The sequence below is a fragment of the Cricetulus griseus genome, chromosome 6, assembly GCF_003668045.3.
Source record: "Cricetulus griseus strain 17A/GY chromosome 6, alternate assembly CriGri-PICRH-1.0, whole genome shotgun sequence".
NCBI lineage: Eukaryota > Metazoa > Chordata > Mammalia > Rodentia > Cricetidae > Cricetulus > Cricetulus griseus.
The window spans coordinates 45,627,687-45,650,868 of NC_048599.1; the positions used below are offsets into that span (position 1 = coordinate 45,627,687).

At 41.6% G+C, this 23,182-nt stretch overlaps 1 protein-coding gene across 1 annotated transcript in view; it reads left to right on the plus strand.

Annotated features, from left to right (window-relative positions):
- The first annotated feature begins 1,350 nt into the window (after positions 1-1,350).
- Fermt1 (fermitin family member 1) overlaps positions 1,351-23,182 on the plus strand; it is a 31,697-nt gene continuing 9,865 nt past the window's right edge. Inside the window, exons 1-8 of the mRNA XM_035446977.1 lie at positions 1,351-1,501; positions 3,566-3,799; positions 6,860-7,006; positions 8,040-8,253; positions 10,020-10,122; positions 16,274-16,381; positions 16,938-17,069; positions 18,789-18,838. Coding sequence (XP_035302868.1) covers positions 1,351-1,501; positions 3,566-3,799; positions 6,860-7,006; positions 8,040-8,253; positions 10,020-10,122; positions 16,274-16,381; positions 16,938-17,069; positions 18,789-18,838 — 1,139 coding nt within the window. The remainder of the gene's footprint in view (positions 1,502-3,565; positions 3,800-6,859; positions 7,007-8,039; positions 8,254-10,019; positions 10,123-16,273; positions 16,382-16,937; positions 17,070-18,788; positions 18,839-23,182) is intronic.

Below are 23,182 nucleotides of genomic sequence, written 5' to 3' on the forward strand. Positions count from 1 at the left end.
TCTGCCAGACACCTCCTGAGATACCCTGAATGCTGCCTTAGGAATGTGAGTGCAGTGGGTCCCTCAAGATAGGCCTTGTGAAGCATGGGCTTCTCATAAGCGGTCTTCCACAGTGATGTGCAAAGAATTCCTTACAGTCATTTAAATGACTTTAAACCTTCTTAAAAGCCCAAATTAGCAGTGTCATTTGAGCTAATATCTCAAGTTTTGTTGAGGTCCTGCCAGCTTTGGCTTCTGAGGTTCCTGAAAACACCAGGTCACCTCAGTCTAGGTTCTACTTATTTTCTTTTCTTTTATCATCTCCAGTTAGGAGGAAACCATGGGTTTGAACTTCCTACCATATCTGAAAAATGAAATTTTCACCTGTCACTCATGATTTTTAATCTTTTGCCAAAAATATATTTTTATTAAAAAAAAAAAAACACTATGGAGCCAACAGTGGTGGCACACATCTGTCTTGTCAGCACCTGGGAAGCTGAAGCAAAAGGATTTCAAGGTGCCAACCGTAGAATGACCTTGTCTCAAAAAAAAAATCTTAATCAATGTAATTTATGCACCAATTATTGGGTGCTTTAAAACACTAACTTGCTTTGGGGGGTGTGGCACAGTGCTGAGATCATTTGGCTAAAGTGCACAAGGCCCTAGGTTAGACACCCAACACTATAGAAAGAAAACAGTAGCTTAAGAAATCTAATATATGCCAATGATTATGGTCATACACCTATGCCATCATGCACATCAAGGAAAGATAATGACTAATATGCATTTATTTGGCTGAGTTTTTATTTTGGGGGTTATATCACTGAGAGGAATACAATAACACAGATATATAAAGATGCTAAAGAGGGGTTTAGTGGGGAAATGGTTTTAGTGGAAAGTGTTTTTAAATTGACTTTATTGAAGTGTAATTTGCACAACAAAACATGCTGAACTATTACATTAAAATCTATTCATTTTATCACACACAAATTATATCTTAGCAAAGACGGAGGGTATTTGAAGGTCAATGGAGGATTGCCATGGTTTATCATATTTTATCCAAATAGTTGAGAGAAAGTCACAAAAAAATTAGTAGAAATGGAAAATGAAGATTGATACATTATGTGGGCAAAGAAAATATGTACCCCAGTGGAGAAGAGAAAATACAGAACTTTAAATAGTTGGGATTATTTTTATAAATTTAATAAGGACCCTAATTTAGTAACTAGGCACCAGTAACCTTGCAGAATTTTTTTGAACAAGAATCCAAAATAAAGTATAAATATAAAAAGCAATGGCCTTTCTCTAACAACCTGCACCTATTCCAACCTATACTTGTCTTTGTCCCTAAAGACACCTGCCTGTGCCACAATGCTGTCATCCAGTGACTTTGCATCTGCTTCTTGGGAGCTTGTAGTCCGAGTTGACCATGAAATTGAAAAGCAGCTGAAAGACATCACCCTGAGGGTGTCAGGGGACTTGCATATTGGGGGAGTGATGCTCAAACTGGTGGAACAAATGAGTAAGTCATTCCTTCTCCGTGATTTTTGTGTGTTTGCACCCCTGTCTGTACTTCCCCATTCCATGGCTGGCCGGAAGTTTCCTGAGGGCATGTTCCTCATCCCTGGTTTCTCCCAGGAAGAGGAAGAGGGATCATGCAAGAACTTCCAAGTGAATTCAGCCACCTTTGTAAAAGCTTGAGTCCTTGGTGAAGCTCTCAAGAATGTAGAATGCTATACTCCCACAAGTTCAAGTGTCATCCCACCAGGACATCCTTGGCGATCTTAGGTGACACAGCATCAGACTACTGAGTCCATTCTCTATTAATACTTCATAACTTCATGCTAAACTCAGCTTGCTGTTAATGTATCCTTTTATATTTGCCCACCAACAAAGACAGAAAAGTCTTCTTCTGGCCATGGAATTCAATGTTTTGTATTTATTCGAAGCCTTGGATGATGGCTTCTCATTTATGGTGAGATAAAGGTCTTTTTAAATGCCTCTTATGTCCATATTCACATGACCATCACCCAAATCAAGAGAAAACATCCTGTTTCACTCGAAAGCCCACCCACCTCCAATCAACAGTTCACCAAGGGCAGCCACTATCCTGGCCTCCCATTTTGCTGTTTTTGAACTTCGTGTAAATAGGTCCATACAGGGCATACTCTTAAACAAATGCTTTCTTTTACTTAACAGCATGTTTGAAAGAAATCTATATTGTTGCATATAGTTTGGTTTAATCTAATTTTGTTGCTATATAATATTCAATTGTGTGAACCTACCACATTTATCCATTTATCCATTGATGAACATATGAGTTATTTCCATTTTCATTTCATATAGATAGTAGAATATATGATCATTATCTCATGATAGAATTTCTGTTGAAGACTGCTTTAATTCATTTCTCTGTTGTAATAACAAAAGTACCTGCATCTAGGTGACTATAAAGAAAGAGGGTTATTTTTGGTATGTGATTTTGGCTAAAGGTCTAGGAACTACATCTGATGACAGAAGCCTGACTCTCAAGACAGCACAGGGTATCATATAGCATGAAGCAAGGTGTGTGTGTGTGTGTGTGTGTGTGTGTGTGTGTGTGTGTGTGTGTGAGTGTGTGTGTATGTGTGTGTGTGTGTACCTGATTCTCCTGCCTTTTCTTATAAAGCCACTAGATTTGACCAGAGGGGCTGTACTTTAATGGTCATACCTAACGCTATATACTTTCCTAAGGTTCCCTGTCACAACACAGTGGTCAGGTTAAGTTTCCACCCCTTCATTCCTAACAGTGGGGGATCAAACCCCAACTCATAAAGCCTTGGAGGACACTCAAGCCATATCCCAACAATAGCAGATACATCCTGTGCCACAGAGAACAATTACCGATTCATCGACTTCCAAAACAATTCAATGCTTCCACTAAGAGCATTGAGAAGAGGACTTTGTAATTAAAGAGAGTCAAAGTTCACTGAGAGAAAAACAAGTAAATTAAAATGGTAATGTCTCTTAATTTAGCAAAATAAAAGATGTGACTGACTTCATACTAGCGAAGGGAAATTTCACCTGCGGTACTGATGTCAAAGGCAAATCTGAAGGGGAGAATGTGTAGCTCGATGTCAGTGCAGGTGCTTTCCAAACTGCAACTATAAAACGGCTAGAGGAGCTGGACATCGCTGAGCAGAGTAAACTGTCAGCTTTCTGTGTTCTGTGTGGCCTGTGGGGACCAGCAAGCAGTGTTTCCTTGGGATCCAGAAGTGAAAGGATTCATTTCTGTTAGAGATTAAGATTGAGTAAACAATCAAAATTGATGCACAGAGTGATTGGGGGTGTGGTTTAACATTCATCAAAATAAAACATTTGCTTTTTTTATGCTACTTAAATGTAAATGAGGGTAGAGTTCACACACCATTTGTCCCCTGCCCCTCCTGGGAGACTTTGGAAGGAAGCTAAGAACTGTTGAGCTTTGAACCATAAAAAGAGATTGTAAGCTAAAGGTTAGTGTTTTACCTGTGAATAGATTAAGGTGTCTGGAACCTGTGCACTAAACCTCCTTTCATGTGTTTAACTGTGTTTTCCACTTTTGCAGACATAGCCCAAGACTGGTCAGACTTTGCTCTGTGGTGGGAGCAGAAGCGCTGCTGGCTTCTGAAAACCCACTGGACCTTGGACAAGTGTGGAGTCCAGGCCGATGCAAATCTCCTCTTCACCCCACAGCATAAAATGCTTCGCCTTCGCCTACCCAATGCCAAGACAGTGCGGCTTCGAGTCAGCTTTTCAGCCGTGGTGTTTAAGGCTGTTGCTGATATCTGCAAAGTGCTGAGTGAGTTCCCTGCAGGGGCCACTGTGCCCTTTAGACTCTTGGCAAAGGAAAACAGGAAAGTTACTTGTGCTTTCTGCCTGCCTCAAGCATTGGCTGGAGAACCCTCCTTTACAAGGAAGCAAACTCCCAAGCCCAGTGCAGAGCACCGCAGCTGGCCCAGTGGAATGAAATGAAAAGAACACTATTTGCATAAGTCAGAGCCATTTCCACGAGCTTGCAATTGTTTAAAATACACTTGTAAGTAGAAGTGGTCGTGTTGAGAGTGCTTCTCCCAACTTATTTCTCCAAACCTCACTCAGATGTTTAAGGCACACCAAAGAATGGGAGTTTTGTTGAATGCTTCATGATGGCACATCTCTGTCTTTGGGGTGATGGCACTGCACACTTCAATTCCTTCATTAGTACTCGGCTCTTGTAAATAACTCTATCTACAGAAGTCATTTAGGAAGCTTAAGCAGAAAAGTACTCCTTGGGAAGAGAGCGTATCAGTACAGGGCTTACCTTGCCAATCCCCAGGACCCATGTTTTTAAAAAGATGGGCCCAATGGCACACACCTGTAATCCCAACAATGAGGAGGCAGTGGCAGGCAGATCCCTACTTGGCAAGGTCCAGGCCAATGAGAGACCCTGTCTCAAAGAAGACAAGGTGGATGGCTTCTGAGAAACAACACCATGGATATCTGCTGGCCTCACACACTTGCACACACAAAAAGGATTTGTGGATAGAAGCCTCATCTAATTTTTGTTGGGTTTTTAAATATGCTCTTACTATGTAGTCAAGGCTTACCTCAAACTTGTGAACCTCCTGTCTCAGCCTCAAAAACATTGGGATCACCAGCATATGCCACCAGACTCATCTGATGACTAGGTGTCTTGTGACATGGTATAATTTCACAGAGATAATACTACTCTGATTATTTTTTTTTTCTTTATGCTACTTTGTAGAAAGAAGGACCCTTGTACCATGGGTCATTCTTATTTCCTACTTTTTGAAAATGTATGGGTGCCTTCTTTGGTACCAAGAATTTTACGCATCACCACCCAGCACATGAACACAGAATATTTCCTATCACTAAGTATTCACCCTCCTCCATTAAACTATAAGCTGTGTTATTCATTCACTCAACAAATGCTCACTGAGCTTACTGTGCAGTGGGTAGTGTGGTGAATGGTAGACACTATGATGGAGATGGCTGAAATCTCATCCTTTGAAACAGGCAGAGATGGATAGTCAGCAAATCAGCAAGAAAAGAAGTAGAGAGTGCTAAAACAGGATGGGAGGTGGAGCAAATGAAGGAAAGTATCCACAAACTTAGAAATGCCCACGTTAAACATTAAGGGTTCTAATAGCCTGAAATAGGATTAGGACAGAAACCACTACCTCAGTATATCAATGTCTGGCACACATGGGTTGTTTAGTGAGCCAACTTATACAAGGAACAGCTTGTTGCAGAGCACAAGTTCCTGCAGTGTCCCCGACATGGGGTGGGAAAATGTAAATGAAGCACAAGGACACATTGTTGTTGTTGTTGTTGTTGTTGTTAGTAGCAGTAGTAGTAGTAATCCAGTGAGGATTCGAACACCAAGTGAGCCATCCAATGAAAAGGCCTTTTCCATACCCCACAGGGACTAGGTGACATGTTACAGCTGAGGCCAAGCAGTCCTCTCAACTGTGGCTTTGAAGACACGTGAAGAGAGATCTCTGCTCAGCATCTCTAACCATGGCTTTTAAGCCCAATAATCAGCATTAACTCAGACTTATCAGTATGTTGGTTTCCCCTGAAGAATGGAAGAGGCACAGATCTTGGGCAGAGAAGTTTCACTTTGTTGATTGTCCCATGCATACACTATAAATTTAAGTTATATTAATTTAAGTTATCAGGTGTGCATGAAGTATACATTTGGGATGGCTCCAGGTGTTTTGTAGCCTGACAGTCAGGCATCCTGCATGATGGAGAGAGTCAGCCATGTTGCTCTTGCCTCTGGGCACCACAAAGTTCGTGACCAACTGGATAAGAGGATCCAAGAGAGCGGTGCCTTAAAGCAGCCACTTCCTTGGATCAAAGCTGCTCCGTGGGTTATCAGCAGTCTGGATACAGTTGCACTCTAGGATGAATCAGGGAAGGGTTATCACAGCTCAGATTCTTCAGAAGCAGACTCTGAGATAAGGAGTCTAGAACTGAGGTCCTGATGCCCCGAGATACTGTGTGGAATACAGATACAGAGAAGAGAGATCATTAACATCTGGCCTCCAGGAAAAGTGTCACACTGTGGGCAGCCAGGACCTCTGGGAGGCAATGTGTAGACACAGCCTCTGGGCTGTCCCAGGAGGGTGAAGTTACCAAGGGAGGAGCCTACCACTGAAGGCCCTTCTTGGAGAGCATAAATCCTCTCACAGGACTGCTGGAGGTGAGCAGTGCAGAACATGGCTAGCTGCCAGCACAAGTGCTTGATAGACACACAAATGCTCTCAAATCTATTGGAAGTCAGTTGAAATGATAGCATTGAAATGATAGAGACCCAGAAGGCAAGACAGGACATGAGGACATCTCCACAGGGACAGCAGGAAATGATGGGCAATGTGTAGGAAAAAAAGATTGCAGAGTCAGTTGTCCACAAAGAATAAAAGTATGTGGAGCCCTTTGTGGTTATTTACAAAACCAAAGAGAGAGACATAGATGGGAAAGGAAGGAAAAGAGAAAAATTGCTTGCTCATGGATGACACAGGAGCCGCACAGTTTTGACAGTGTTTGGAGCTGGATAACAAACCCATAGAGAGGGCATTACACCATTCCCTTTGCTCTAGGTGTATTTAAAATATTTTCATCACAGATTAAAACACAAACTAGAAATTGCACTAGACTGAACCTTCTGTCACTATTTGCCCCTACCCAAGTTGAGGGCCTTTGTCCCTTCAAATGGGATGCAGTGGCTTCCATTTGCAGCCACGGTCCCCTAAGACCCATCAAATACACAGGACAGCTGTCTGAGGAGTAATTCTTTTTCTTTTTAGTTTTCTTGTTTTTTGTTTGTGTTAGTTGTTACTTTGTTTTATTTTAGATATTAGAAGACCAGAAGAACTTTCATTGTTAAAGCCTTCTGGTGACTATTCTAAGAAGAAAAAGAAGAAAGACAAAAATAACAAAGAGCCTGTGATTGAAGACGTCCTGAACCTGGACAGTTCTTCAACAAGCTCGGGTTCCCCAGGTAAGGGGCTGTTTCAAATGTGACTGTAGACCCCAAAGGAAAAATCTCTCTCTCTCTCTCTCTCTCTCTCTCTCTCTCTCTCTCTCTCTCTCTCTCTCTCTCTCTCTCTCTCTGCCTCCCTTCCTCTGCCCTCTTTCTCTCCATTTATAGCAGTTTATGACCTAACTGCATGATCAGATCTAAGGGACTCCCACCGCAGGACCCTTAAAACAGCAGAGGAAATCTATGTCTCTCCTTTTTTCTTTCGCTTCCTCCCCATCCCCTACTCTCCAAACAAAGAAGGATCAATGTTGCTGGAAGATCAACTGACAAGTTGAGAAAGAGATACATAGTTAAGTTTCAAAGTCTTTGAATTTACGCTTTTACCTTAAGTATGCTTAGTAACTCACAGTTTTAATTGTGTATCTTATGTTGTAAAATCCTAGTACATCTGGCCATGATTTGTGGGTGAAAAAGTACATTTTAGAAAGAAGGTAATTTGGATAATTTAAATACATTTCTCTTTTCCTGGTTTGTTTTTGCGTGGTTCTTCAGCATGCTTTCATTGGCCTGTAAAGGAAAGGCAGGTAAAGATTTTGAGAAGGTATAACCTTTTCTTCTTGTATCAAACTGTCTCTAGTTTTCTTGCAATATCAAGGGCTTTCTCTTATAGTATATTCCAATGCAAAGAATAAAGGAGGGATTTGAGCAGTGTTCAGAGAGACAATGGTCAGGTAACCAGCTATTAGGTTCTTAAAAGTAGCTAATGTAGCTCTTTGCTGTCTGAGACATTTTGTGCCTATATTCTCAGTTTACTAAAAGCACCAAAAGATAGAGAACTCTGAATGCTTAGAAAGGACTTCCGTACCAACATTTATCTGTGTTGGAAACTTTTACATCTTTGGGATCCCAGGACTGGAAGGTCTAGACAAGATCTTTATCCGTGCAACTGATCTCCCTACTATCCTGACATTTAAAGTCAAAATTCATTTTCTTATAATCTTCTTCTAAATATCCCTAACCCGGAATCCCCTATCATTTGCCTGCCTCACAGTAAGCCCTGGCTTGTACAGTAAGACCATGACACCCACCTATGACCCTATCAACGGGATGCCAGCCTTATCCACTATGACTTGGTTTGGTGACAGCCCTTTGACAGAGCAAAACTGCAATGTTCTGGCCTTCAGCCAACCTCCTCCATCTCCAGATGTGCTTGCCGACATGTTCCAGCCTCGATCTTTGGTGGACAAAGCCAAGATGAATGCAGGGTAAGGGATGCTCCGTCTTTCTCCTCCCTGAACTGGTGTTCATACACTAAGAGGTATGAAAGAGACAGGGGGCATTTTAGTTAATAGGCATGGGCATTATGCTTCCTTAGCAAAATTCAGAATGCTAACTTTAACAGAAAAAAAAAAGAGAATGTAGGGCTGGAGAGATGGCTCAGAGGTTAAGAGCACTGACTGCTCTTCCAGAGGTCCTGAGTTCAATTCCCAGCGACCACATGGTGGCTCACAACCATCTGTTATGAGATCTGGTAAACTTCAAAAAAATTTTTTAAAAAAGGAATGTACACAGACTATGGTGGTCTCAGTACCTTAAAAGTATGAGAAAACCATCTTCAAATAACTTGAGGTCTTACCATCCATGACTGTGACTCTCGATGCTGTTAGGAGTGTGACAAGGGTGCTGGGGATGCAGAGTAATTTATACTAATGGTAGCCTCTATGAGCCCATTAGAGATGTTGAAGGCGGTCAACCCAGCTCCTGCTGTATTTTATAGAGCACTGCTTCCCCTTAATTAAAATTAAGATACAGCGTTACTCACATTTAAATATTCAATAGCCACATCTGGATAGAGGTTAATGCATTGCACAGCACAAGGAGGACTTTGCCATCATTGCAGAAGGGTCTACTAGGCATGTCCAACTCATGGCCTATGGGCCACACATACACAAGATAGCCACAAACGCAGCCCAACACAAAATTTTAAAGTTCCTTAAATTATGAGTTGTTTTAATTTTTGCATGAACTTTGTAGATGATAACACCATGTTGCTTGTTAAAAGGCTGGACACTGGCTAAGCTAGCCCTAGCTTTGGGCTGGCCACAGTGGAGTAGCAGAACCGGCAGGCAGAAGCACAGAGTTACATGCTAGCTCCACCATAGAGCTGTAACCCTGCATAAATCACCTAACTCACTGTGACTGGATCATGTCATCTGCTACACCTAGATAATGCCAGGCGCAGTGGAACATGTCTATAACCCCAGCCCTGAGAAAGCTGAGGCAAGAGGATCACAGGTTCAAAGCCAGTTTGGACTACATAGTCAGAGTCAGGAAGGAAAGAAGGAAGAGAGAGGCAGAGGGAGGAAAGGAGGGAGGAGGGAGAGGAGGGAGGGAGGGGAGGGAGGAGGATATTAGCTAACTACCCTCCTAGCTCCTTCACTTTCATATGTCAACGAGAATATTTTTTCAGCTTGTTTTTTTTTTTTTTTTTAACTAGTTCAAATTAGGAACAAGCTTGCTTCACATGTCAATCCTTCTTCTCTCCTCTCCCTCTCCCTCTCCCTTTCCCTCACTTCCCCCCTCAACCCTCCCCCAACTCCCCACTGCCCCACCCCATCCCCCCTCCATTCCCCAGGCAGGGTAGTGCCCTCGATGGGGGCTCCCCAAAGTCCACCACCCAATGAGAATATTTTTATCTCAAAAATTATAACATAGCCACGTGGTGGCACATGTCTTTAATCCCAGCACTCAGGAGGCAGAGGCAGGAAGATCTCTGTGAGTTCAAGGTCAGCCTGGTCTACAAAGTGATTTCCAGGACAGCTAGGGCTATTACACAGAGAAACCCTGTGGGGGTGGGGGTGGGGGTGGAACAACCATAAGGTAAAGCACAAATCTAAGCTATTATGTGCTCATTGGTTTTGTTGATATTATTTACGATGCCTGTATTCTTGTAACATGCAATATGTAACAAAATGTGGTGGGTGTGTGAGAAAAGTGGGCTGTTTTTTAATCCTAACCTATTGTTTCCTAGTTGGCTGGATTCCTCAAGATCCCTTATGGAACAAAACATTCAAGAGGATGAGCAACTGCTGTTAAGATTTAAATACTACACCTTCTTTGACTTGAATCCTAAAGTAAGAAATTGTTCTTTTGTTTCATTTTGTTTTCCTTTTGTGATGTGTGTGCACTTTCCATGTTGTTGTGTGTCAGGGCTGACTTGTGTGGCCCCCTCATCTCTGCAGGTTAGACTGCGACAGGTACACCTGCTTCTGGCTGAGCAGAGTTAGCAGGAGTTGCCTGGGGTCTTTGTACTCAGCGTGGTATTCACTGCCTCTCTACACTTACAGGAACAAGAAGGCATGAGTGAGGGACCCACATAGCTAGAATCAGTCATGCCTTAGGAAGGAGAGGAGGTACCAGAGCCAGGTTGAGGACATGTTCTTAAGAGCAAGCCAGAACCACAAGATGATCCACACAAGAACCCCCACAACGGTGTTAAAATGTCTTTTAGCCAGGCGGTGGTGCCGAACATCTTTAATTCCAGCACTTGGGAGGCAGAGGCAGGCGGGTCTGTGTGTGTTCAAGACCAGCCTGGTTTACAAGAGCTAGTTCAAAGCTATACAGGGAAACCCTGTCTCAAAACAAACAAACAAACAAAATGTTTTTTAAGGAAAAGGGATCATCTGTCTAAATAAAGAGCCCTGCTAGTCACCAACTCCAATTTTAGGGCAAATCTCCACCGAAAGCTTATTGGGAAAAATAATGAGGGGTGAGAGGAGTTCTTTGGACTTTTACTGCTCTCTCACTTCCAGTTAGCCATTTTGGGAGTTGAGCATCAGCGGCTCAACGGTAAGAAATATAAACTGAGGCAGTGTAGCCTCTGGTGGCCAGGCAACCCTGCTGCTGCAGCGCCACCCAGGGTCTGTGTCTTCATTCTGCCCTGGGAATTTGTATGAGGAGCTGCTTCAACCTTTTTCTAAGCTCTTCCCAATGCAGCCACGACTCTGCCTTCCTGGTTGATTTGTGTCTGTCCTTCAAAGGCCCATCTCAGTTCCTTACCTCCCCTACTTAATTTCTTCCAACAAGCAAACAAAAAAACATGTTAGTCCTTATTTCTTTTTCGGTGTGTGTATATGCTTGCATGAGTGGCAGGGGGAGGTCTGTGGGTCTGTGGGTCTGTGTCTATGTCTGTGTGTAGAGGCCAAAGTCAACATCAGATGTCATCCTCCACCACTCTCACCTTATTTATGAGACAAGGTCTCTCACTGAACACTGAGCTCACCAAATTTAGCTAGACTGGCTGGCAGCAAGCCTCTGGGACCTCCTGTCTACCCCTCCCCATCTCTGGAATTACAGAGCTGGCCACCAACCATGCTGGGTGCTGAGAATCCAAACCCAGGTCCCCATGCTTGCTTAGCAGGCACTTTGCAGACTGAGACATCTTCCGGGCCCTATTCCTGTTATTTCTATGGAAAAACTCTGGCCCGGCCCTTGCTTTAGACCCAGGTTAAAGCTGATGGGTGTGTCCTATGTCTGAAATGCATGACCCCCAGTGAATTGTGACCAAATAGGAAGTTTTGGTTTCTTAGTAAAAGTATTCAGAGATCATGAATGTATCACTTTTCTAAGCAACTGTTTTGTTTTGCTTTGATTTTTGTTTAAGTTTCTTAATGAACATGGTTTATGCTTTCTTTTCTGCATTGTCTACTAGTTACAAATCTGTACATTTCTGTGATTTTATTTTTTGTTGATTTAAAGGTACTTTAAATATTGGAAACTATTTCTGACATACGAAAAGTTAAAAAGTAGTATTTTAGCTTAAAGTAAAATTTCTCTTTTTAAATCTTTCCAACCCTTCTTCCAGAATGTTCTGAGTCTTAAGTATAGGAGATGTGTTGTAGATGTATCAGTTGGGTCTGGCACCCTATAGTCAGTTGTTCTCTACATTTTGACCAGTTGTAGACTCCATTTGTAGGGGGAAAAAAACTTCTTTGATGAGGAATGAGAGTTACACTTATCTGTGGGTATAGGGATATTTAGAATGAAGTAAGCAATTATACTTGTTTAGGAAAGTGACAGTAGTAGGTTCTCTTAGGTTTCCAGTACCAGGCATGATTTCTCCTATTATGTGAGACTCATGTCTAATTAGAAAGCTATTGGTTATTGCCAAGATATGAGTGCCACTATAGCATTATTTGGAGCATCTTGCCATGCTGGTCACTGTTGTGGTTCATAGGTGTCACAACTGGGTAGGAGTTTCAATTGCTTTTCTTCCTTGGCATTTTGCATAGCACCTTCTGGTAATATACCTCAGGAGGTGTGTTTTCAGGTCAGATCTAGTTCATAAACCTCTAGAGTCCTGTGACTGAAATTCGTGGACTTTCTTTCAACTTCTGGGAGGCAACCAAGGGTGACATCCATAGCCTATAGTACTTTATGAGTCTCTTGAACTCCCCTGACCAACAACCCGAAAGGAGATTTCTCATGTCTGTTGCTGGAGATTTTGTGATTTCATTTTTAAGCCTTATCCCTGGTTCAGCTTGAGTTTTTCCTCATTTAGTTTCCAGCTAAAATATGTTATTCTGTGCTTTCTATTCTAATATCCTATCTGAAATTGTTCACAAAACTAGATAAATATTATTAGAAACTATATTGAGGAAATTCTAATTGCTAAGTCAGTACTCTGGCCCCATTTTATCTATCTGAATGTTTGCCCATCTGTTTATTTACTCACATATTTATCAAGCAACAGTTTTATCCTGGACTAAATTGCATGCAGGAATCCAAAACTGTCAGACATTAAAGCCAATAAACTAAAAAAAGTGTAAGTCTGCCACATGAAACAATGAACTATAGTGAGCAACAGCTTTTTTCAAAGTGGACATAGTAATATTGTGTTTCTTAATTAACTGAATAATAATAAAACCAGGGTAGTTCTCACACAGTGATTGTAAGTCAAAATACAAAATAATCTAGCCCCTGTAGAAATCGAGGTGACAATATCTATCAGAATAACAACTCTACTTTGACCTGCAAATCTACTAGTTATAGCATAGTGGTGCTTATGTAACTTTATACATTAATACTGTAGATTGTTACCGCATGAATGTTTTTAAGAAAAGATTGGAAACCACCTAAATGTTTATTGGCAGAGAATTACTTGAATATATTATGATGCATCCATACCACACTGTTGTTGAAAAAGAATGAAACAGCTCACTTGGTTTGTTGTAAACACTATGCCCCTTTTAAATATATTTAAAATATGTGAATTAAGGAAATAAGCCCTTTTCTAGCTCTGGCAGTCCCCAGTATCTCCAAGTTTTGTAAGCAATAAACACATTAGAGGACCCCAGGATACTGACATCCATTCCCAGCAGACAGAGCCTTGTGGTCAGATGCAAGCAGTAAGCTTTCTTGAGAAGATAGAAAGGGTGATGCAGGTTTATTACTGTTGTTTTGTGGTTGGTATGTGGGAAAGGGATTCACTGAACTAATGAGACAGACAGAAACAGGGATGTGTATAACAGAGATGGCAGGATCCATGTCCTCCAAGGTGTGGGGGTCTAGCTTAAGTCAACCAGGAGACAGAAAACCTAAGGCTAAGCATTACCATGAGTAGCCCATCCCCAGTGTCCTGGTTGGGGTTACTATTGGAATAAAACACCATGATCAAAAACAACTTGGGGAGGAAAGGATTTATTTGGCTTATTCTTCCATATCACTGTTCATCAAAAGAAGTCAGGACAGTAATTCATATAGGACAAGAACATGGAGGCAGGAGATGACACAGAAGCCAAGTAGGGGTGTTGCTCACTGGCTTGCTCCTCATAGCTTGCTAATCCTACTTTTTTAGAAAACCCAGGACCACCAGAGTTGGTAGCCTAGAGGTGTTGGTACCACCCACAATTGCCTGGGCCCTCCGCCATCAATCACTAATTAAGAAACTGCTCTACAGGCTTGATAACAGTCCAATAGAAGAATTTTCTTAATTGAGGATCCCTCCTCTGTGGTGACTTCAGCTGGTGTCAAATTAACATAAAACTATCCAGCATACCCACTTAGGAAGAACTTGTTCCTAAAACAATGGAGAGCAACTAAAAGTATTCTCAAAGACAGAAGTCTATATAGGATGCCTGTTAATTACTTGCAGATAATTCCTGCTACAACTGCATGGGAAAACCAGCCTCTGAGGAGGAAATTCCAAAGCCAAGCAGGACCAATAGAAAGTCGCTGGATAGCTCTGGGGTCAAGGCTTAGCCAGCATTGAGCCCTTGTTCCAGATCCTATTGAGCATCTTATTCCAGATCCTATCCATCTCCTACTGCTAATGTGTAATTGCGGGTGATTGTAGTTTAATGTATTTTATATGCCATTTTTTATTTGATTTATGGAGCATATAAAAATGTTCAAGTGTGACAGCTTTTATTATACTTTTAAAGTCTTTATTGAGTACTCTGAGGAAAACCTTGCTGAGTGACCCATTGAGTTCCTATAGTATTAGTACCTGGATATACTAGGACTGAAGGGCTGAGAGACATCTAGGTGGACTGTTAGTCAAATGTAAGCACCAGTGACTACATCACTATTTAGATTTTGTCTATAACCTGTGAATTAAGGCAGGACTTTTTTGTGTGTGGTAGTGGCTGCATGACTTTTGGTTTTGGTTGGTTGGTTGGTTGGTTGGTTGGCTGGCTGGCTGGCTGGCTGGCTGACTGGTTGGTATTTTGAGACAGGGTTTCTCTGTGTAGCACTGGCTGTCCTGAAACTTGCTCTGTAGACCAGACTGGCCTCTAATTCAGATTTGCCTGTCTACTTCCTTAGTTCTGGGATTAAAGGTGTGTGCCACCACACCCTAGAAGTTTTTAAGAAGAGACAGCAGCTAACTCCTGTGACCAAATGATCCTTCTGCCTCAGGCTCCCTGTGTCTGAGATGATAAGCATGTACCACCACACCTGGATTCATGTACACAAGTGAATTTCTTTTAGTTGCCAAGTCTTGACTGAACTGTAATTTATGCACCATAAAACTCATTCACTGGAAGTCAGGCATCAAGGCACATGCCTATAATCCCAGCACTCAAGAAGCTGAGGCAGTGGGATCAAGAAGTTCAAACTTACCTGGGCTGTATAAGATCCTTTCTTTCAAAAAACAAAAAACAAAACAACAACAAAAAAAAAACCAACTCCCAGCTATCTCTCTCTCCTCTCCATCTGCTGCTTATGTACCAGGACAAAAGATCTCAGCTACTGCTCCAGCACTATGCCTGCTGGCCTGCTGCCATGCTCCCCAACATGGTGGGCACAACTCACCCTCAAACTGTAGGTTCCTAATGAACTCTTTCTTCTATAAAATACACTGGTCTTGGTGTTTTGTCATAGAAATAAAAAAAGCAACTAGGATGGTGGCTTTTAAAAAGAAGGGAATTCTGGTTCATGCTGTAACATGGATTCCCAAAAATGAAATACTTGAAACAAGCAATAAGAAAAAATATTACATGATGCCACTTATATGCACTACCCAGATTAGGCAGAGTCATCCATCCAGAAAGTCAGAAGTAAAGTGTTCTGATACCACTTGAGCCTGAGGGAGGAGAAGGGAGTTATTGTTTAATGGGTGATAGTTTGGGATGATGTGAGGTGGAACCCACTGAAGTTTTTTATATGTTTAAATTCTTTAATCCATATGTCAGTTAATTTGGAGTGGTGTTTTTTTTTCCTTTTCTGGGATGTTTGTTCCCCAAATACATGAGTGTTTTCATTGCTATATATAATGTTTTCACTTTCTATATGTGTATACATGTGTATTAGTAGCAGGTATCCATCATAAACCAATAACATGCTATTGTGATTGCTGTGTTTGGTGTCTATGGTACAAGTGTCTCTTCCAATGTGGTTCTTTTTCAAAGTTGTCCTGCCAATACTTGAGTGGTATACCTTCCAGTTTACCTAAAGAATTGGTATAAAATTCTATTTTAAAGTCCCTGTCAGATTCTCCTTGGAATGGCAGTTTGAAGATCATCATAGCAAGTGTTTTTTACTTTCAATAGAAACATGATACAGAGAGGAAAAGTCATGGCACCAAAGATTGACTAATTTAGCTGCTTGAAGAAGCTCTGGGAGATGGTTATAGAAAGTTCCTTCTAACCTCAGATGTCAAAGGAGCATGGCAACAGGAAGATAGCATGTGATTCACAGAGAATGGCCCCAATTATTCAAGAACTTTTGCACTATGGACTCTAAATAAATGCCCACACTCATGTACACATGTGTTTCTTTCTCTAGTATGACGCTGTCCGAATAAACCAACTCTATGAGCAAGCCAGGTGGGCTGTTCTCTTGGAGGAAATAGACTGCACGGAGGAAGAGATGTTGATCTTTGCGGCACTGCAGGTTGTGGGGTTGTCTGCAGCTTTTCTTGGGTGGGGGAGACAAGTTTGTTCTTGTTACAGCCATTCTATTTGTTTCTTTGATGAAAGAAATGAAAATTAAGAGAGTAAATTTTAATGTAAAATGCTCCTCACAATCTACTCGTGTGCATACACTGTATAAGACGTCTACTTTGCAGTTCACATTGGTTGTCTCTCACATGCACAGAGACAAGGAAGAGCTAAGTTTGACCTCAACTATCTCAAAGTTAGTCCAGTTGGATGTCATTTTCCTGCATAGACAGACCCCCTTCCAGGAGATGTTCAGGATTCCAGGGAAATTCTCCTCGAAGAAGAAGGCATGGTTAATGATCCACTTGTGGCTGTAACATTTTTAAAATTTCCATCTTGAGCCAGGTGAGGTAGAGCATGCCCACAATCCCAGTAAGTGGGAGACTGAGGCAGCTTAGGCTACCTAGAGAGTTTGAGACTCGCCTGAACAATTTAGCAAGATCCAGCCTCAAAAACATACATTAATGTAACTTAACTAAATAAAAATAAAACCTCTGTTTATGTTTTAGTATCACATCAGCAAACTGTCACAGTGTGCTGATATACAGGACTTTGCAACCAAGTCCGAGGTTGATGAAGTGGAAGCCGCACTGTCTAGTTTGGAAGTGACCCTCGAAGGCGGGAAAGCAGACAACACTCTGGTATGATTAGTACTGACAAACGCAGATTGGAACTAAAAGAACATTTCTTCCAAAAAGGAAAATACGCTGCTCGTGTGACAAGCTTAAATTCAGCAAGAACTGGCTTTCCTCAGATTAGCTCTGTAAGGGACTGTAAGATAATTTCACCACCACCAATGAAAGTTTTTATACTGCATTTCTTCCTGGAGATCAGTTGGCACCGTATGTGGGAAATTCCAATGGACTCCACTACACTAGCATGGAACATGCCATTGATCCTTTAAGTCCAGAAAGAGCTGTACAGCCTATGGCACGGGAAACCTGTGAGGATGGAAAAAAAAAAAAAAAAAGCTTTAAAAGACTTGATGCCTGGTCATATGTTGTCACTGAGTAAGACTGACAGAGAGGAAGGTCTGTCTCTGGGACAGCAGTTCTCAACCTGTGAGTCCGGACTCCTTGGGAGTTGAATGACCCTTTCATCAGGGTCACATATCAGATATCTGTATATCAGGATATGGTTCACTAATACAGTTATGAAGTAGTAATGAAAATAATTTTATAGTTCGACTCACCACACCATGAGAAACTGTATTAAGTATACTAATGCTGTAGTAACTGTATTAATGTTGTATTAACCACAGCATTAAGAAGGTTGAGAACCACTGATCTAGGATATCATCAAACACTCCTAAACAATTTTGATTTCATGAACTAAAACCCTCCAGTCACACCTAAGGAGGAAAACTAGTTGTCAACCTTGTCCCTCTCCCCATGGGTGCTTGAATGACAGCCTTGAAATTGGAGTGCCCCCTTGTTTGATTCTTTCCCTGGGCACTGCTGTTTTGTTTTAACTTCTCCAACCAAGGGAATAATTTCTGGTCTAATCACATTGAATCCAAGCAGTGGGTGTGCTGAAACTGTGATCTAAATGAGCCCTGAGAATGAGTTGTCACATTCTTAGGCTTTCATTGTGAGCTGTCTTATCAGTAACTGCCTTGCAATGGGGAGTTGGTTTCACAGAAGAGTGAATGCTTGCTACTACACAAGGCTACTGACTGCCCAAGCAGAAAGTGGAGCTCCTTTTTGCCTGCCTCCTACACTGAGTACATAACAGGAAGTTAATCCTGCTTGAACAAATGAGAAATTCCCTCCTTCCCTCAGAGATTTTATGTGCTGCAGTCAGACATCAACCGCCACCTCAGAATGAACTTTGAACCAGTTTCCTTTCAAGTTTAATCAGTGATCTGGATGTTACCATAGTAGCCCACTTTAACTTAAAAATTACAAAATATCTGTTCATGCACAAAAGTCTGCGTTCCTAGCTCAAATTTTTAACTTGAATGATGTGTACATATAAGAAGTATGAGTTGATTTTTTTTTACTTCTTTTCACATCTTATCCTCACAAAGGTAAATATATATATATATATATATGTAAATATACATATTAACCAGTTAATATTGCCAACCAAGTCACCATCCCGTATTGGGAAGCAGGACCTTGTCACCTAGCCAGGAGTCCCTGCATGTTCCTTATTCATCTAACCCTCCCTGCCCCTCCCCCAGAGATAACTACTGTGGTTCATGTAACTAAAGAACTCAGTCTCTCGTTTTATTTCCTTTTAACTAATTCAGATTTTAACGTCTCTGTGGCAAGTGATTGCCATGCTGAGTGACATAGGTGTGGACTAGCAATGCCATCCGTGAAATTCCTGGTAGTAATTCTTGTATTTCTCTTTAGGAGGATATTACCGATATCCCTAAACTTGCAGATTATCTCAAACTATTTAGGTAAGTAACTTAAAAGGGCAAAAGATCATTGTGTAACAGATCCTCACAAATAGAGTCTAGGATTGGACATAATCGCATAACGAGCAGGCAGGTTCCTGGGTCAGAGGTGGGTTCAAAGAGTTACAGGCTTTGGCATAGACAATAATGAGTTGAACCTTACTCCTCCCACACACACAGGCCCTGGCCAACTCAAGTGCAGTCTCTGTGACTCTGCACTTTAGTTTCCCAAGCTGTAGAGCAAGGGTATACCTCTTCTTGAGTTTGTTGGGAGAAGTGGATAAAATGAGACATTCAAAGACTGTAGAATGGTGCCTGGCACATACATGCTCACAGACCAGGGGTGTAAACTTTAGGAGCAAGTCAGCAAGAATGAACATGTATGTCGCAACGCCGTTTCTGTTAGGGTCTGCTTGGGAGGATCAGGACCCTGACCCCATCAGAGAGCTGTTTGGCAGTGTAACAATTGTTTCTTTCTAGTTCTTTGTTCCTGGGCTTACAGGGAGTAGTCACTTTTATTAACCTCCATTCACCTGCTCGGTGTTGGTCAACGTCTGCTTGTTTCTGTTTGTTTTAATGGGTGACTGCCACCCTTGTGATCGTGCCAAGGAGTGTTAAGTTGAAAGAAACAAGGCAGTCACTGTGTCACTTTATGGCTTATTGACTTTTCTTGACAAGCCAGTACTTCACTGGGGCAACTGGCTTGGAGAGAAATGCAAGTTGCTTTTGACCATACAAGAAGCAAAGAAGGATCATCGAAGACTGAATGGCGAATGGCTTCTACATGGGAAGCAAGGGTCCAAAGATATTATTTGTCACTGGGTTTCTAGCGTTGCTTTGTTTGGTCTTTTGTTATGATGATACGGAATGACCCCAGGTAACTTCTGTGGCACAAGTAGCTGTAACTACAACTGATTAGTCGAATGATACTCAGGGGTTCAGGGGAAAGGGGTAATTTGACATGGCAAGCACCGCTTTATAAAATATGTATAATTATTTCACAAAGAAATTTTAGTTCTCATAGTCTCAGAATAGAGTGTCGCCAGCCCATCACAAAACAAATGAAGACAGCCTCTCCCTGTAGACATTACAGTTGAAAGTGACCTGTATCCTTTTCACGGCTGCTGCCTGGTGGCTTTACTGTAACTTTACCCAGTGTCACTAAGATTGTCTTTGTATATGTTGAATGGACACCGTCTACCAAAGGTCTCATGGCACCAAGTTTACTCTATAAGTAATAGTAATACAGTAGTGTTCCTGGCTGGAAGAAATGCAGAAAGAGAGTGAGAGGTTATGTGAGAGAGGGATGGGGGGTGAAGGAGGAGTACTAGAGAGTAAGTGGAGTGGCATTTGCATTTCTAATCTAGTGTTAGGTCCATAAGGCTCTGCATTTCCCTGGGATTCCTTTCCTCATTAATAGGAGAACAGTAGACGAATCCTTTGAGGTCAACTTTTTAGTCTTTGTTCAGGGAAGCTCTTTATTTTTTTTCCAAACAAACTCTGTTGTCCCCACTATCACTATTGAACAGTGAGCTTCAGTTTCTTGCAACATGACATTGGGTCTAACGCACATCCCAATCTGGCTGTAAGTACATTCAAATGCCGTGTAAATTACTAGATTGTAAACAACAAAAAATGTTCATAAAATGAAGCTGCAGCCACGTAGGAATTGGGTTCTCATGGCTTGGGACTGGTGTTTGTTGTTTTGCTGTGCTAGGTTGGTCCGTTTGATCATTTGAGGCAGGTCTCTATGTAGCCCTGACTGTCCTAGAACTCACTGTGTTGACCAAGCTGGGCTCAGACTCACAGAGTTCCACCTGCCTGTGCCTCCAAGTGCGGGAGTTAAAGACGTGTGCCACTACACCTGGCTGGGGCTGGTGTTTTAATTTCTATACAAGACATACAGCTCCATAGGTCACATAAAGCAATAAGCCAGAGAGAAGCACCCAGGGAAAAGTGGGAACTCATGAGGGCTGTCTTCTCTGCTCAGTACAAAGTGGGAAAACTTCAGGTCACCTGGAGAAAGCAGAGGGGATGCTATCCTTGCAATGCCATCTGTGGGAAAACAGAAAGACTCTCTTATGGAATCAGATCCAGGGCTCATGCTTCCAGAAGACTGGGTAACCCAGTGTCTCAAATGATAATGGATTCTAAGGAGAAACTGGTTTGAGTCACAGACCTGTGAAGCCCTAGCAACTGCAGCACTGAAAATACTTAGAGGCAAAATACTTAGTGGAAAACAATATGAGTTCCCACTAAAATCACAGCCATGTGAGTGGGAGGGCCATTAATAATTTTAGATGTTAAAATATTAAGAAACTATCAAGTGATTACAATATTTAACCAGTAAATTGAAAAGTAAAAAATATAACAAAAGAGAATATGGATTGTTGAAAGGATCAAAATAGAAACTCTGAAGATAAAATGTGTATCACAGCAGTATTAAATTGCTAGGTAGAGAGTTGAAGATTACTGCAAGTTTAAGGTCTGCCTGGGATACATAGTGAGAACCTGACTCAAAATAAAAATTTTAATTGTTTTAGTGTACTAACCATCAGATATTAATACCATCAAGGAAAATCCAAAAGGCATAAATTAAAAATATGATTGTATTTACTGGGTGTTCTAGAGGAAATAGTTGGAGAGAATGAAGCATTCAAAAGATAATACTTCAGAATTTTCCATGAATCTTGAAAATGAAAGTCCTTAAATTCATGGGCCACAGGTCTTAGGCAAGATAAATCATTAAATCTGGGTAAACCCAACCATTGATAATGGAAAGTCTTTAAGATGATAGGAAGAAAAGATTGGACTCCCTAGAGGAGAACATCAGCGAGGTGGCAGCCCAGCCATGTCTGTCACATGGGCAGCTATGTCATATGGACAACTGTGTCACAAGTCGACAGCCAATGTCGACAAAAAGTGGTCCGGAAAGTGCTGAGAGAAGAGAGCACTCTGTCAAACCTCTCAAATCTACTTCCTGTATGTCTGTACATATATACCAAACAGGATCCCAAGAAATCCAACATGTGAGAAGAGCAGATTTATAGGTCTTAGTGCTACTAACAAATGACTTCCTGTGGACTGGTTGTATGCCAAAGCTGCCAAGAACCGCCACTGCTGCCAGTGCCACTTTGGAGCAGATACAATGGCTCCATGAACAGTTAATAGGGATGCTACAGATAAAATTTGTCCGCTGAGTTATCTCTAGGCAAGCTACCATAGCAAGGGACTTCTAGTAATACTTACATGAGCTGTAGGGGTCAGCTGGTTTATTTCAAGACAAGAGTCTTAAAATATTGCGGGATCTTTGCAATACTTCATAAATAATCAAAGAACAATCATGAAAGCTTGATGCCACCATGAAACTCACTGGCTTCGTGTAGGCAAATGTCAGTAAGTGGCAGTGTGAGGTTTTCTTTTTCAAAAATAAGTGTCCCCACATTTATCATCACTCGTTAGCCACCACACGCTTCCAAAACAATAAACACACTTGTTTCTCCTTGAAGGAACACGTAATTGTGAAGTAGTGATGATATAACCAGTTTTTGAAAGATAGTAATGCTGTAAAGATAGCATTTAGTTTTTTTTTGTATTTTATGTATACGAGTGTTTTGACTCTGTGTGTGTGTGTGTGTGTGTGTGCGCACTATGTGCATGCCTGGTGCCCACAGAGGCCAGAAGAGGGCATCAGATACCATGGAAATAGAGTTACAGATGGTTGTGAGCTACCTTGTGGGTGCAGCAAATGCTCTTAACTGCTGAGCCAACTCTCCAGCCCCCAAAGATAACATTTTTAAAATATTCTGCAATGTTTTCATGGCTACTCTTTGCCAATAATCATGATTCAGTGATCACAGCTGAGATAGAGCCATTGGATTTTGAGTAACTGCTTCCTTTCTTGAAATGGGCTTAACATTTCACTCACTTTATATTTTTGTATAGGTTTAATGCTACTGTTTATAAATACATACAAAAAGAAGTCAGGGAGCCAGGTATTCAAATGTTTTGGGTTTGTTTGTCTTGTTTGTTTGTTCCTGATTTTTAGAGAGAGGGTTTCTCTATATATCCCTGGCAGTCTTGAAACTCACACTGTAGACCAGGCTGGCCTCAAACTCAGAGATCTGCCTGCCTCTGCCTCTTGAGCGCTGAGATTAAAGGTGTGTACCACCACCACCAGGACTGTATGTATGTATGTATGTATGTATGTATGTATGTATGTATTTTACATTCGGACTGAAATTCTCCCCTTCCTCTCAGTCCTCCCTAAATCTCCCCTCTGCCCCCTTCCCCATTCTCTCCTCCTCCATTTCTATTCAGAAAGGGACAGGTCTCCCATGAATATCA